This window comes from Chroicocephalus ridibundus, chromosome 3 (assembly GCF_963924245.1).
Source record: "Chroicocephalus ridibundus chromosome 3, bChrRid1.1, whole genome shotgun sequence".
NCBI classification, from domain to species: domain Eukaryota; kingdom Metazoa; phylum Chordata; class Aves; order Charadriiformes; family Laridae; genus Chroicocephalus; species Chroicocephalus ridibundus.
The window spans coordinates 11,252,768-11,268,603 of record NC_086286.1 but is presented as its reverse complement, the minus strand read 5'-3'; the positions used below and the strand labels follow the sequence as shown (position 1 = coordinate 11,268,603).

Sequence of the window (15,836 nt, the reverse complement as noted above, 5' to 3'; positions counted from 1 at the left end):
TCAGTCCCGCAACTCACACTCTAGCGGCCAGATACGCATATCCCCAAGCACTGACGGACAGTGCTGTTGTACACGCGAAAGCATGAACATAAGCTGGAACCTCAGGACACCTCCACTCATTAAAATACTTCAATGCTTGTGTATTTCATTTAATACACTTTGTTTCTAGCGCACAAACCCATCTTAGACTGTTCTGCTGTTTTGGGTTTTGCTAGGCACTTCTGCCACGGCTGTGATCTCCTGTGCGGTTTTATCTAGACAACGTTGACAATCGACCAAAAGACAACAACATACAACCCAGAGAAAAACAAGGAACATTACAAGTCCTGAATTTCATCCTGCTGTAGTGAGTTTTACAGCTGCATAGATGCACTAACTTCTCCAGCCTTCCCATCTCTCTTTCACTGAAAGGCTGAAGGTCTCTAGGGCAGGGACTCTTCTGCTACAGTTTGTCTTAGAATCATAGAATCATTCAGGTTGGAAAAAGACCCTTGGGATCATCAAGTCCAACCATCAACTCCACTCTACAAAGTTCTCCCTTACACCATATCCCTTAACACCACATCTAAACGAGACTTAAACACGTTCAGGGATGGTGACTCCACCACCTCCCTGGGCAGCCTATTCCACTGTCTAACCATTCTTTCTGTGAAGAATTTTTTCCTAATGTCCAGCCTAAACCTACCCTGCTGCAGCTTGAACCCATTCCCTCTTGTTCTATCGCTAATTACCTGTGAGAAGAGACCAGCACCAACCTCTCTACAGTCTCCTTTCAAGTAGTTGTAGAGAGCGATGAGGTCTCCCCTCAGCCTCCTCTTCCTCAAACTAAACAGTCCCAGCTCCTTCAATCGCTCCTCACAAGATTTATTCTCCAGGCCCTTCACCAGCTTCATTGCCCTCCTCTGCACTCGCTCCAGCACCTCGATATCTCTCTCATATTGAGGTGCCCAGAACTGGACACAGTACCCAAGGTGCGGCCTCACCAGTGCTGAGTACAGGGGGACAATCACCTCCCTACTTCTGCCGGTCACACTATTTCTAATACAAGCCAGGATGCCATTGGCTTTCTTGGCCACCTGGGCACACTGCTGGCTCATGTTCAGCCACTTGTCAATTAGAACACCCAGGTCCTTTTCTGCCAGGCAGCTCTCCAGCCACACTTCCCCAAGCCTGTAGCGATGCATGGGGTTGTTGTGGCCCAAGTGCAGGACCCGGCACTTGGCCTTGTTGAAGCTCATACTATTAGCATTGGCCCATCTGTCCAATTTATCCCAGTCTCTCTGTAGAGCCTCCCTATCCTCATGCAGATCAACACTCCTGCTTAGCTTCGTGTCATCTGCAAACTTGCTGATGATACACTCTATGTCCTCATCAAGGTCATCAATAAAGATGTTAAACAGAAATGGTCCCAACACTGAGCCCTGAGGGACACCACTTGTGACCAGCCGCCAGCTGGATTTAACTCCATTGACCACCACTCTTTGGGACTGTCCATCCAGCCAGTGCTTGATCCAGCAGATCTTCTAGCACCAGCACGTGTTTATAGGTAAAGACACAGGTCTCATGCACTGCGTGTGTTCTCTGGATATTATTCTGGGCATGACAACCTAGGACAACTCAGACCACCTAAAGCCGAGCACGAGCATAAGTCTTTGCCCGCATGAGGGTGAAAAGATAGCTTCCTTTTCAGCGCAGAGACACCTACTACTGTTTTGGCTGAAAACTGCCTGCTTGGGCTGTGCTTCAGCACATCCACGGCCCAGGGTGAGTTCAAGGAAAGACGACTGCACCCCTCTGTTTTAACCCAGAGGAAACACCACTTCGGAGATGATCTAACAACCAGGAGAGCACTTACTGCTAACACCAGCCTGCCCGCGCGGGCAGCAAAGCACGAGCAAGAGACTCCTCTCCCACAGCAAGAGGAAAAAGGTACAAGAACAGATCAGGTTTTCCTCTCCTTCTACCCTCAGGCCACACCACGCACCAGGCAGAGCTCGGTCACCAAGCTGTTCGTCAAGAAACCCGTGGTGGTTGGGGTAATCTCACTGCCTGGGTAGGCAAAAGAGAGGGGAGCAAGTGTTTACCGGGATAGAGATCAGAAAGCACAAATTCACATGAGGTGGTTTGGGTTTTGTGGGTTAAGGTTTGTGGTGCAACGCAAAAAGGGCTGTAAAGAAACGGTAACAAGCATAAGCAAGCAGTCTGGAAGAGTTACCTGCTTCATAGCCAAGCGCTACAAATTACATTATCATAATCCATGACTCAACTGGAGAAATATGGATAAAAGAGAAAGTTGCTTTTGAAATAAGAAGAGGAAATGTAAGAAATAATTGCATAAAAACTTCTTTGGCTGTTTAAATTAAACACTTTTGTGCCTGAGGGTTTAAATGAATATACCAAGATCTTTTAGTTTCTGCAGTAATCGCGTATTTCCTGCTATTACTGATAATGACTTTAAAACGGCACACTTAAGCAGGGCTGTTATTTTATTTGCAGCCTTTCCGAGGCAGGAGCGGAGACTGAGCACGTGGGAAGTGGAAACACCGGGGGAGGTACACGATGACAGCTTGTCAGAGGAAACATATGTCAGTCTAGTGAGGAGCTAACGAGGGGTGGCACCGGGACCTCAGCGTGCCACAACCAAGCAGCATCTAACATCAATTTCTAGACACGTAACGTCCCATCCTGACGCAGGCTGTGAGCTCGTCACCTTCATGACAGCTGATAAACCAAGTCTGAATTAACAGCAAGTTTCTCTGAATTTCTCCAGTGCAAACCTAGCTCTGAATTTGGTAGCACATAGACCTGACCCAGAGCTCAACATTAAATCAGCTCAAGCCTTTCTGTTGGCTTCCAGAGGGTGAGTCATATTTCTAAACAGGACTAGGTGGTTAAGTGATACCTTGCCTGAAGTAACACGAGTACTTCTCAACTCTTTCCTCATCATCTTTTGTATTAGCTAAAACTGTTTGCCAAACCCAGCCAAAATCAACACGTGCTTTAGTTAAACAATATCACTTCTTTGTGAATAAACTGTCCAATATTTTTTGTCCACCTCTAGTTCCACCCCTCCTTCACATGCATACAGGGACAAGAGGATGGCAGGAGAGGCCAGAAGAACATCTGCTGCATGACAACACAGTCAGGTTCTCCCATGAAGAGCCACGAGGCATCCAAGAGAGACGGGCTAGGCACGTACGATCACAGGACTGGAAAATAAGGGAAGAGCAGACACAAGACCAGAGGCTCTTTAGAAAAGAAAGTGGGGGTGGTTTTTGTTGCTCTGCCGCCACAAGCGCTCAACACAATCAAATACAACACCAGGACCGGGGCAGAGCAAACGATGATTATTTCTCAGCTTCTTCCTGTTAACAGGACTCGTAGCAGTAAGGCTTAAACTGACATTTCAAAACATACCAGCAAGGACTCAAATCCCACAGCAACAAGCAGCGAAAGTAACCTAGCAGCCTTGCAAAGACAGGCGTCCTCTTTTGGGGCTGGCATTTCATCTCATCCATTTGCCACGTCTTGCTACTTCCCCTGCCTTTTTTTTTTTTTTTTTTTTTCGGGTGGGTGGGGGGGCACTTTGTTGTCCGCATCATCCGTAGCTGAGCGCCAGCTCTCGCAACTGCTCCCAGAGCCAGTCACTCACGGAGCTGAACCCTAAGCAAGGCATACGCGCAAGAGCTAACCAACTCTGTCGGCGCCGACGGGGCAAGGGACCTAGACGAAAGGTTACCATGCCACCATTGCATCAACTACGTGCAACGGATTTTCAAAAAAAGATAGATCGTCTCTTATTTGCTACCCCTGATACAGAAGCAGCCATCTTCCAGACCGAACCTTGCACGATTTATTGCCAAATGCCATACAGCAGGGCTCAAAAACCTCCCTGGGGTTTAGTGAATGGGGGCTACACAGTACGGAACAAGCAGCGCGTTTTAAAGGCAACTGCTCAAAAAGAGCACACTACCACTCCAACTGAACAGCTTCAAAGCAAAAAACTACAAGGCCAAAAAAAAAAAAATCATTACAAAAAAAGGTCTTTAGGCAGGATTCTGTCCATTTCACCCCTTTAATATTTCTACAACGTACGTTTCAAAGGAAAAGTGAGCAAAAACCTCACTATCTGGAGCAGTTCTGATGATAAAATGCTACTAGATAGCCCACTGGATAAACCATTAGCAAATAAAAATAGCAGTTTGCAAATGTCATGCCAGGCTTTCAAATGAGCCTGAAAATACACGTGCAGTTAAAAGAAAAAAAGATCTTTCCTTTAGTGTGTAAAAATGTTGTTTACTGCCAACAGACTACAAAAGCCAAGTGTTGCAAAAAGCCACAAAAAGACTTCAAAATGAGGTATTTTATTTCCCTCCCCCAACAGATGAGGGGAAACTGCTTTTTTAAACACTCACTTTCGCCTAGCTGTAGGTGGTTATGCAACTTAATTTTGGAAGTAGGCAGGAAAAAATAAGTTGTCTTTTCAGGCAGCATTTTCCCACCAATACTCACCAAAGGGACAGAGAAGCACCCGAAGGCCGAACGCACATAAGTGCACGCCCTGTGGGGATGCTAAGGGGGTTTAAGCTCTGCCGATTCCCAAGTGACAACAGACGCCCGAGAGTCAGGTTATGCACCGCGTGTGAATTACGCTCAGCAACATCACAATTTTAGCCAAATTGCCGGAATTTCCTTGAGCAGCACTGTACAGGCAAGCACTTAGAGAAGGCCTGAACACTACACAACGTACTCAGTAATTATTATTTTATCCTCTGGAAAGGGGAGAGGAAAAAAAAAATACACACCCCAAATAAAAATCCCACATGTTTCCTATAGGGCACTTCACTTGGGGAAGTAAACTGTCCTCAGAAATAGCTGAGGACGTTGAGATAGCAGGTGCTGATGTACCAAGAGCGGTGGGGGAAAGATTACTACAGATGCTGACATGAGGCCGTAAGATTGGATCTGCACTACACAGGACATACGCAAACAAGTGAAAAATTGAGTAAGAAGAATTTTTGTACTAGTTTCACTGTCTAAAAACAACTATAATCATCCATCCGTCCAGAAATGTTATTAAGGACTACAGTGGAGGAAAAATTGTCGGTAGAGAAGCGCAGCAAGAACTGTATTTGTTAGAATTTCTCTTGGGGCATGTAACCTACGTAAGTCCTGAAGAATGGAGAAACACCTTTCCTTTCTCCTGCCCTCCCCTAACTTTGAGGAAACCACATCCAAGCTCTGCTGTGAAAAGAAAAAAAAAATAAATAAAAGACCGAACAGCTTAGAAAGCCTACTCTTTTGGTAGTGATACATTATGACGACTTCTGTTTAGACAGAAATAAAAACGGCGCAATTGACTGGATGCAAATTGAAGACTCTCCGTCTTGTTCCTTCTTCTGTCATCCATGGAAAGTTTTTTTGTACAAGGTTGCAAGTCATTTGTCCTTTTAACTAGGGGAGAGGAAACTGCCCCTCTAAATAGAGGGGGGCTTTCAGAACGAGGACAAGGATTTGACAAAAAGCCCCAAACAGCTCAGGGAAGGCAACTTCAAAAAGCACATCAGCTCATCTCCTACAGTTAAATACCCACCCTGCCCAATCTGCCTTAATCCTGGTTGCAGGCGGATCCCTCAGGAAGTGGGACACAAGAAGCACACAAACACAGCCAACGTGTTTGTGCTCACCTCCCCCAAAAGCTTCTGAATACGTCAACCAACTTCAACAAAATATAACAGAGCGGCAGCTTCAATGACGTTAAGCTCCTACAAGTTTCATAAAAACAGGAGTCAAGGAGATGAGGAGGACCCTGCTAAGGTCCCTCCCTGAGGAAAAAAAATCTACATTATGAACTGAGCCCTATTTCTCATTAGATCAACGCAACTGCAGGCTACAGGCGGCTAGTTTTCTTTGGATCCGCTGCTGGTGGAAGTACTTGTACTAAATATACGACTACCTACTAATTTCTCAGATAATAATCCTACTAGCACACATCGTCACTATGTACATCCCCCCCTAGAACCGCAAGCAATGTTCATGCAGGATCCACAGAAGACATGCTTCTTACGATCTCAGCACTTGGCTATCAGCACATATCAAACATTGTCTCGTACTCTAGCTGACAGCAGGTCCTCCTCTTCTTAGCCCTAGTTGCTGAGGGAGTTTGCAATACCCATATGGTGCACACATACAAGGAAAACAACATGCGTGTTTATTGACTTACACGGTAGTAAGTACAAGTGTTTCGGCAGTAAAGAGGATACCAATACACATATCTGGAGGTAAAGAAGCCAACTGTAAGACTGAGGAGCTGGAAGCAGCTTTCGTTCCTACCTGGTTCAGTGCAATTTCTGACGTACGGCTGCCCCCCACCCTCTGGGATATCAGTCGTGTTCTCCTCATTTGCTTGCAGCAGCTGTCTCCCACTCCATTTGTCATTACTTTCCACGGAATAGCTCAGGGCATCATAACCTAAAGGAAAAGAGCAGTAGATACATAAGACTGCACAGAAAAGGCAACTCCTGCTTCTGTTCCTGAATGCTTGAAGAAGACAAAACATTTGCATTTCAAACCCAGTGTCCCTTGGGTTAGAAACAGGGGCGTTTCTAATCCCACCAGAAAGGTACGCTGCCATCAACTCCACATCCCAGTTAGTCCCAAAACCATCAGGAGTCAGGTTCATTCCTCTACAACTTCAAAGGTTCATCCTAGAAGAGCACCTATAGTTTCATGAGAAGTTGTAAACTTCAATCAGTTTAAAACTGGAGTACCACCCACTGTTTCGGTTTAAAAACAAAACAAAAACAAAAAACCTCCACAAACCACCACACACAACAAAAAAACCCCAAACCTCAACTTATTACTTCTGTAGGCATTTCACTGCTGTGAAGTACCAGCAAGACTGCTGAATTTCGCACATGCTTATACAACATTTAAGCCATTTCTGCTTAGGATGACAATGTGATTTGCTGCTGAATGAGGCCTCAGAAATACAGTGTCTGACACGAAAGTTACGTAGGCTTCTTTGTGAACCAAACAAAGGCTACCAGGTGTTAGGAAAGCTCTGCCCCGACAGAGGACGAGGTTCCTCGGGACTGCAAGGGCAGAGCTCAGCAACCCGAGCTGTGTCAGGGAAGAGCAGTAGGGAGGCTGCATCGCAGCGGGGACCGAGGCATCGGAGCAATCGCCGTTTCGTAATACAAGTCTGAACAGTTATTTTCACCGAAGTGGTCGATGGGGATCCGTTTCAATATCTTATGCCCTAGTCTAATGACATCTGTGGAAAGGCTCCCGAACGCGTTTCACTGCGGGCCAGGCAGCAGCTCTTCAAGGCGCTAAGAAGCATTCACTCATTTATAAATATGAAATCTACAGCTTCCTTCAGGTTCTGCTCACAGGGCACAAAGCAACTGATGGAAGCGTCTCTACGAGAGTATAGCCACGTTCGTTCTCAACACGGCTCTTATCAAGCCCAACTGCGCTGTTATTACCACCCAACACAATCTCACCCAAGCCAGATTGTGCCTCCGAGTCACCTCAACAGTCCTCCCTACTTCCAGTCTCTAAACGTCAGGGGCATGTACTTCATACAAACATTAAAGGGGGGGGGGGGGGGAGAGGATAAACCCCGTTCCAGCAGGAGTTAAGCATTTTAGACCCAGGGGTCTGAGGGTACTCTTTACCATGCCCTACCCTCCTAACAGGAAGCGTGTGCACATTTACCGACTCCTCATTTTTCCGACACCACCCATGTTGCTATTTGCTCACCAATTTCTTCGCCGGCAAGACACACACCTGGTTGCAAAACAGCTGCACACTATCAAGGAAAGTTTCAGTGCTACACGACTGCTGTTGAGAATACCACGAAAATCCACAACAGTGTATTCCTAGGCCATCAACCTAGTGAAATGTGAATCACCAACTGGAAGTAGCAAAGAGCAATAAAATAAGGAGACTGAAGCGGCACATCTTTGACTCTAGCAGAGAACGAATGTAGCCAGCAACATGACTTTGCCACTGAGAAGCCACGAGGAACTGAAAAGTGGATATTGAGAAGCGAGCGCAGGCAAGAAACACACCAAAAAGTCAACTCACGGGTACCAAAACCAGTTTGCACGTAATAAACATGAAGACACATCATACCAAACCCCTGGCTCCCACCAGCAGCACAGCACAGAGCAGCAACCGCTCTATAGCTGCTTTGTCACCCAGGCTCACAGACTGGTTCCAGCTGCACAGCGCAAGGCGCGGGGTGGTTTCAGGTACAAATACGCTGCAAGTAACCCTACCAAAGGTAACATGTCACTTTGCCTCGCTACTTCTGACTCTTTCCTTGCCTTACTCCCCACTTCGGCTTTGCCTTGGTGCTGGTAAGTTAAACTCTATTTTGACAGCATCAACAAAAACAGCTGGCTGACTTCCATTATATTCTTGGCACAATGCTGGTCAGCCTTGGACATGTCATATCTACCTAATTAGCTGAAAGCACGTGCTTACGTGTCAGTTCCACGCATCCCATGTAGTTTTAGATTCAAGGGAGGAAGAAAAAAACCCTATAGTTTTTTTAAGCCACCAAGGCATCCACACACACGAAATCAGCTATCTTGCAACAGAGACCTTGAGCCCATCTCATAGCAAACAGCATTTGAGAGAGATTTCCACCCACCCATCTATCTTCTTTCCACCAAGCAGAATACAGACTCTCTCACAAGGACTTTGCTCCTCAGGTGCCTATCACTGATACTGTCCATGGCCTTTCTCCTGCATGCACTCAGGTTGCGGCAGGGCCTGGCTGTCCTGCCCACTGAGAAGACCATGCAGTTGCCTGTCAAACTTCTACGATGTTTTGAGGCCACTAGGAAATGACAGGTTTTACTCCATGCAGGGAATTCACAACACCAGAGGCTGTGCAGAGGCCGGAGTCTGCGCCCAATGCTTGATGCTTCAAAACTGAACTATTCCCAGTTTTGTCCAGCACTTTGGAGACAGATTGCAAGCAAAGAGCAGTGGAACAGAGATTCAAATCTTGGGGCGATGCCTCAGAGGGTGCTTAAGGATAAAGTAAAAGGTTCTCTGCAGGTCCCAGCCCATTTGTTAAGTTCTCTGACTCATCCCATTGAGAGAGGTGGTCAACCTCTCTCATCATAGTCTGCTTAGGGCAGCTCCCACGTCACGCTACCAGCGGGGAGGCAATGACTGGGAAGGGGCTGCCTGGAAATTTGCATCCCAGGCCAACGGCAGTGACTGGGACCAACACTCCGAAGACACGCAAGGGTCAGCCTGTGCCCATGTCTGGGGGAAGCACCATGGCTGCATGGGCAGCCTTAAGCACCCCTGTCTTCTGAGCGAAAACTCTTTCACTTGGGAAATTAAGTATCACCATTCGAAGCCTCAAGCACTTTGTGCTTGCTATGCTTTACAAATTTGAGAGGATGCTGTTTGCTGTTTGTTTAGTCTGTGAGCACAGTAAGGGCTTAAACTGCGAGTTAAACATATACAAACACCACTGATAGAAGTGGACTGTGTTTCCCAGAACACAGTGCGTTACTGCACATGCAACAAATAATGCAACATCAGGATCTCCCATAATAATACATACACTCTGGTAATCTGAGCTAAGCAGTTTCAGTTCCACATACAAGCCGTTTTCAAAGGAGAGAGGCTCTTCTCCAAGCAGTCGATGTCTCGTTGTGTATCGCCACACGGAGGAAAGGCAAGAGGAAGAACCTGCAAGGACTGCAATGGCCCAGAAGTTCCTGCAGAAACCTCTCCTGCCGCCTCCCCACCCACAACGCCTTTCTCTCTCCGACTGCAAACTTTTCCAAGCAAGGGGCAGAGAAGAAGAAAGTCATTTGAGGTGACTTTGGAAGGGGAAAAGCTTAATTTGGCAATAAAAGTGTTTATAAAGGCTACATTCAGCATTCACACATATCAGCGTAAATAGCAGCAGAACCGGTCCATGGCTGAACTTGATGGGACGGCTGTGACTTACACCAGTAAAAGCTCTCCTCTAGCACCTCCATGTTTAAGCGGGGTCAGCCGTCCCCACGGCAGGACTTGCAACCCACTGACCCCAAAATCGCGCCTTGGGTGTCTCCACTCTATAACACATTTGGCCCAACAGAGCAATAGAAAACAGAAATTACAGATGAAAGGAGACGCTTTCTTCAAAGGTTTGGCCTTCCAAGGATTTTGCTGTGAAAACAGGGACATATCAAGATTTTAACCTTGCTAACAAGGACATTTTATAACAATTAAATGAGGTCCACATTTCCCTGCTTGCCGGCACTGGCCTCCCCGCAGCATAGCCAGAGGCATCTCAATGCCCGCCCTATGGGCACAGTCTGCGCTCCTATCTGCCCTTGCAGAAAACAACTCAGAAACTTGGATTCATGTTTTGGCAGTGAAAGAGGAACCAACTGTCAGCTGCGGTTTAACCCTTCACATGTGGCTGCCTATATAACAGGGACCTCACCCATCCTGTTGGATGCAGGGAACACCACCATTTTGGCCTGGCACCATCTATCCCTGCTTCACACCCAGAACCACTATCTCCAAGAAGTGCTGCAGCACCCGCAACTAGGGACATCACCTTGGTCATAGCATCCCCACCATGACAGGGCCGCGTGAAGAGCATACCACCACCACGGCCAGGTGGACAGACCCGCTCTGGCTTCCACGGCCCCTCCCCACCTGTACTGATGAGGTCCCGCCTTGGGGTGCCACAACACCGGCAGCATGAGCACCTCAGGCTCACTTGGGGGAAAGGCACGAGTATATTCTGATCTATTAATACTATACAATCACATCCCCAAGACGGTTTCAAAAAGACAGATGCAACAATCACAAATTCTCTTTGATAACAAGTCTTTTGCAACATGTGCCTTCGGCTTCTCATTTCAGACTGTATCGCGCAACCCTTTATTCACCTGTTCTAAGGCAAAACTTACACTGGCTTGAACCTTCATACCAGCTGCCAAAGGCTGTGGGGCCGGAGCCCTCACGTCACTAAACAAGGGCCCCATCCTTTGATTTCAACATAGACTAAATCACAGCCAGCAAAACGTAGAATAAAAATCTGATATTCCGCAGAGGGGCGACGAGAACAGCAGGAAAAAACAAAACTCTTCTTTCCAAGAAAAAGTAGGAAAGGTTCTGGAAAGAAAGCTAATAGTTTTCTTTCTGAAAATGCAGTTATTCAGAATTGGATGATTTTTAATGGGAAGCATGTCAAAGCAATTTTTTCTCATTTTCTCAGCAGAGGTAACGACTACTAAACATCTTGCATTACCTACATTGTCATTTTTTTCAGGTCAGTACGTAGATTGGATGTTTTTCTTACTAATGTTTCAGCTGCTGGCTTTATAATAAAATAATACTGTGGCATCTTTTAAAACTTTGCTACAAAAAACCAAAACAAAAAAAAGAGGTTTTACCAAAGCTGTGTACCATAACATATTTCAAAGTGGGTGAATTATTTTTTTTAAGCACTGAACATTCCCGCAAGGTATTTTCCACAACTCCAATTACCCAGCACCAGTTTTACATTACAGACTCAGAACCCAGGTTCTGGAGAGTTTCCTCCCAGAGATATTCCCATGGACAAAAAAAAGTGTACGAGTCATTTTTCCCTGTCTTTGTGCCTGTACTGCGTTTCATAATACAAATACGACAACGCAGACGGTGCATTTCCACTGGCCGTGTCTCTTTAAATAAGACAGGGAGCACATTAGTGTGTGTTTGCTGGGAGCTCCTGTTCCTGCCAAGTTGGGGCAGCAGTCTGGTGAGAACAGGCTCTCTAGCAAGATTGCTGATCTGTTCTACTTATGATCGTGAAAACGCAGTAGAGTGGAAAGAAGAACTGATCAAATTGCTCAGAACTTCTGAAAACACTCTGCGTGTGACCCAGATCTCCACGTGGGAACTCAAGAGCTCCTTACGCTATTCCAGACGGCTCTGGCTGGAGTTTACAACTTCCAGCACCGCAGAAACGCAGCTGAACTCATCCCGATCCTGCACTTTTCAGCATGAGGAATACTACTTTATAAAAAGCTATACAACATAACGATGTTTCCCAATTACACACTCATCTCAGAAAAGTGTATTTATTTTCAGCATCAAGGCACAGGAACCTCAACAAACCAGAAATGCGGCAGGACCTCGGCGCGGACATCCAGTTTCTAAGGGGGACAAAGCAACCTGGCATAGATCTTGGGGTCCACCTGTGCTCCTGCAGGATGGACAGCATGGGGGGGGACCCTTCGCACAGCTAGCCAACATGCCTTAGAGAACTGAATGAGACAAGAGCACCCAAACTCACCTCTGGAAGGCGGGATACAGGTTAGGGGAGACAACGATACCACACTGATGTGAAGTTACCTGTCTTGCACTCAGCCACACGGCAAAGACTACTTCTGCACAGGTTTACTTAACGCACATACACAGATGAAGAAAACCCTTTTAAGTATTTTTACTGTGATAAAAACGAGTGCAATTGCTCCCTTCGCTAGGATTGCTCCTTATTTCTGGTCCAGTAGCACTAAGTGGCTCTAGATGGGAGGGGACAACACACTGCATGGCACCCTACACCGGCAGCCAAGTGCACGACTAGCAAATACAGCAAGCTCACACCGACCACGAGGCCAAGTATTCAAGTATATTCAAATATTCAAGTACACAGCCTCTCCTCTAAACGTATGCCATCACTTGAGGGAGACAGACTTCTTAGCATCTTTCTCTCCAGGCTGATGATTAAAAACCAAACACCCCTCCGCCCCCGCCAGGTCCCCATCTTTGAGATCAGAAGGTTATTTCATGAACCTGGCCATGAAGCGACCAGGTCATTTCATCAAAGCCTCCAAAAACATCCGTTACCCCATAATCAGTGGAAAACGACACAGAAAAGGTTAAGGGGAAGATGAGTGGCTAAATCAGGGTGCTGAGGTTTGCTATGCGGAGGTTGTGGATCAGGAGGCTGGTGTATGGCAGTAACTCAAGATGAGCGTATTGCAGCCCTTCTCATCCAAGACAGGGTTGACTCAGTGGACAACTTTAGATTAACGGGGGGGTGGGGTGGGGGGGGATTAAAAAATACCCAGGTATGACGTTCAGCTGGGGGAAACTGGGATAACCCCTTCAATTTTGGTGCAGATACTGATTTACAGCAGTGAGGGATTTGGGCCAATAATGCTGAAGCGCAGAAACGCAATGAAGATGAAAGGTGCTTGTGAGCAGCAAGCTGGAGCGGCGAAGAGCTGACAGGCCAGAGGCTGGCCCAGCCAAAGGGACAGATCTGTCACCACAGCCCTTCACAAGCATAATGCGTTGCTGCTAACGGCTTCGCAGAGCTGGCAAGTATCCTCGCCTCTCACTGACAACTACTTTCTATGCAAACTGCTAGATCCTGCTGGCCAAAGCCAAAAACAGCACAGCTTTTCTGAAATATGCTCGTCCTCCCTCCTCTCTTGTCTGTCCCTTTTATCTATTGTTTTGATGGTGGCGGTTTTGGAGGGCTGGTTTCACACACACCCCTTCCAACCAGCTGAATTGTCTCCCTTCTCCCTGAAATTTTCCTACAGTGAATAAACACAACAGGGAAACATTTCTGCGGAAGAAAAAAGCTGGAAGAACCGAGCACGGGCTCCCATGTTAAGCTAGCGGCAGAGGTGGGGAGCAGTGGCGTGGTTACCTCAAAACAGACAGGACAAATCCTCTTGGCAGAGCAAGACTCAGCTAAATTAACTATAGCGTTGCTCCAGAGCTGCCCTTCCACCCCTCTGTCCTGCCACCCCCCAAGACCTGCAGGTAAGCATCCACTCAGCCCCCGTACGCAGGTTTCTCCCAGCGCAATCAGATCTGCCACAGATTGTCACAGCGTAATCTGAGCTCAGGATTGCATAAGCATTTCATAAATGGATTATCTTTCTTTGTAGGCTGATTTGGGAGATGCTTTCCTTTCAAAATCAGCAGCAAAGACCATAAATAGAGCATCCTCGGGGGGGGGGGGGGCAACAGGAAAAAAAAAACCAGAAACCCTACACCTGGCTTTGAAGAGCAGCCTGTTCCTTATGTCCGATTTCAAAACTGTATTTCCACACATACCGACCTACATGTAAATGTGCAGAAGGGCTGGGGAAGTGCACTGGCGATCCACCACTGTTGTTCATACTCGTATAACGCGACTGGGGCACAGAGGCCAAAGCCAAGTTACAGGCACTTAATAAACAGGAGAGGGTCCCTGCACCAAAGGCCTCTAAACCTAATCTAGATGGCAGAGCAGGAGAAGACACAGGTGCAGAGCAGAGGAGCAACTTGCTCGAGAAACACCGCAGGCAGGCCAGCAAGCAGCACTCGCTGCTCTACCAGCAGCTCTTTTCTCCCACAACATCCAGCCTCTACCTCCGCACGCTGCCCAGCCCGGAGATCCACCATCAAGACAAGGGCAGGAGCTAAGGAAGAGACCTCGCAGCCCTGCAAACAGTAAGCAATGAAAAAGGTGACCTGAAGGTCCTGGAGCAACCAGGCACTACCAAGTATTTTAATGGTGAGGATGACTTATCAGAGCACCAGGACATCTGCCAGGTGAGGCAGGTCACCCAATGTGAGACACAGCTTGACAGAAAGCCCAGATGGATTCCCTGCCGCTGAGCAGCACCTGGTCCCATGCCCACAGACCTCCTCTCCTCACCAGTTTTGCAAATCCCCATGGAAAAAGTCCGGTGGCCTTGACAGATGAAGAGTTGTGAGATTTCTCCTACCCCAGCTCTGGTAATTGATTTCTCAAGATTCGCTCCTCAGCCAACAGTCATTAAGCTCAGCCAGAGCCGTGTGACTATATTCACAAAGAATCACAGAATGGTTCGGGTTGGAAGGAACCTTAAAGATCATCTAGTTCCCACCCCCCTGCCCTGGGCAGGGACACCTCCCACTAGACCAGGCTGCCCAAAGCCCCATCTAGCCTGGCCTTGAACACTTCCAGGGATGGGGCAGCCACAGCTTCCCTGGGCAACCTGGTCCAGTGCCTCACCACCCTCACAGGAAAGAATTTCTTCCTGATATCCAATCTAAATTGACCCTCTTTCAGTTTGAAACTGTTACCCCGTGTCCTATCATTACACTCCCTGATAAAGAGTCCCTCCCCATCTCTCCTGTAGGGCTCCTTTAGGTGCTGGAAGGCCACTATAAGGTCTCCTCAGAGCCTTCTCTTCTCCAGGCTGAACAAGCCCAACTCTCTCACTCTGTCCTCATAGCAGAGGTGCTCCAGCCCTTGCATCATTTTTGTGGCCCTCCGCTGGACGCGTTCCAACAGGTCCATGTCTTTATTGCGCTGAGGGCTCCAGAGCTGGACACAGTACTCCAGGTGGGGTCTCACCAGAGTGCAGCAGAGGGGCAGAATCACCTCCCTGGACCTGCTGGCCACACTTCTTTTGATGTAGCCCAGGATGCGGTTGGCTTTCTGGGCTGCAAGTGCACACTGCCTGCTCATGTGGAGCTTCTCGTCCACCAGCACCCCCAAGCCCTTCTCCTCAGGGCTGCTCTCAAGCCATTCTCTGCCCCGCCTGTATTTGTGCCTGGGATTGCCATGACCCAGGTGCAGGACCTTGCGTTTGGCCTGGTTGAACTTCATGAGGTTCGCACAGGCCCACCTCTCGAGCCTGTCAAGGATGCCCCACACCTTCTTCAGGGGACCGATGCTGCAGCCTACCAGCACTTCTCACCTTGCTGCCCAGCTGGTACTGGTGCACAGCACAGCTCCCAGACCTTCCCAGTTGAGCTGCCTCCTTCTCCCCATCGCAACGGCCTGCTTTCCTACCAGCCCCTCCATACAAATTCCTATC

The 15,836-nt window shown here is 47.7% G+C and overlaps 1 protein-coding gene across 3 annotated transcripts in view; it reads right to left on the bottom strand.

The window, feature by feature from the left end:
- The window catches only part of SLC24A3 (solute carrier family 24 member 3), a 183,029-nt gene that overhangs the window by 145,844 nt on the left and 21,349 nt on the right, over nt 1-15,836 (bottom strand). For all 3 annotated transcript variants that reach the window (XM_063327970.1, XM_063327967.1, XM_063327969.1), the window contains exon 2: nt 6,334-6,471. Coding sequence is in view for 2 of the 3 variants with exons in the window: in XM_063327967.1 (XP_063184037.1) it covers nt 6,334-6,471 (138 nt within the window). In the remaining variant the exon portion in view is untranslated. The remainder of the gene's footprint in view (nt 1-6,333; nt 6,472-15,836) is intronic.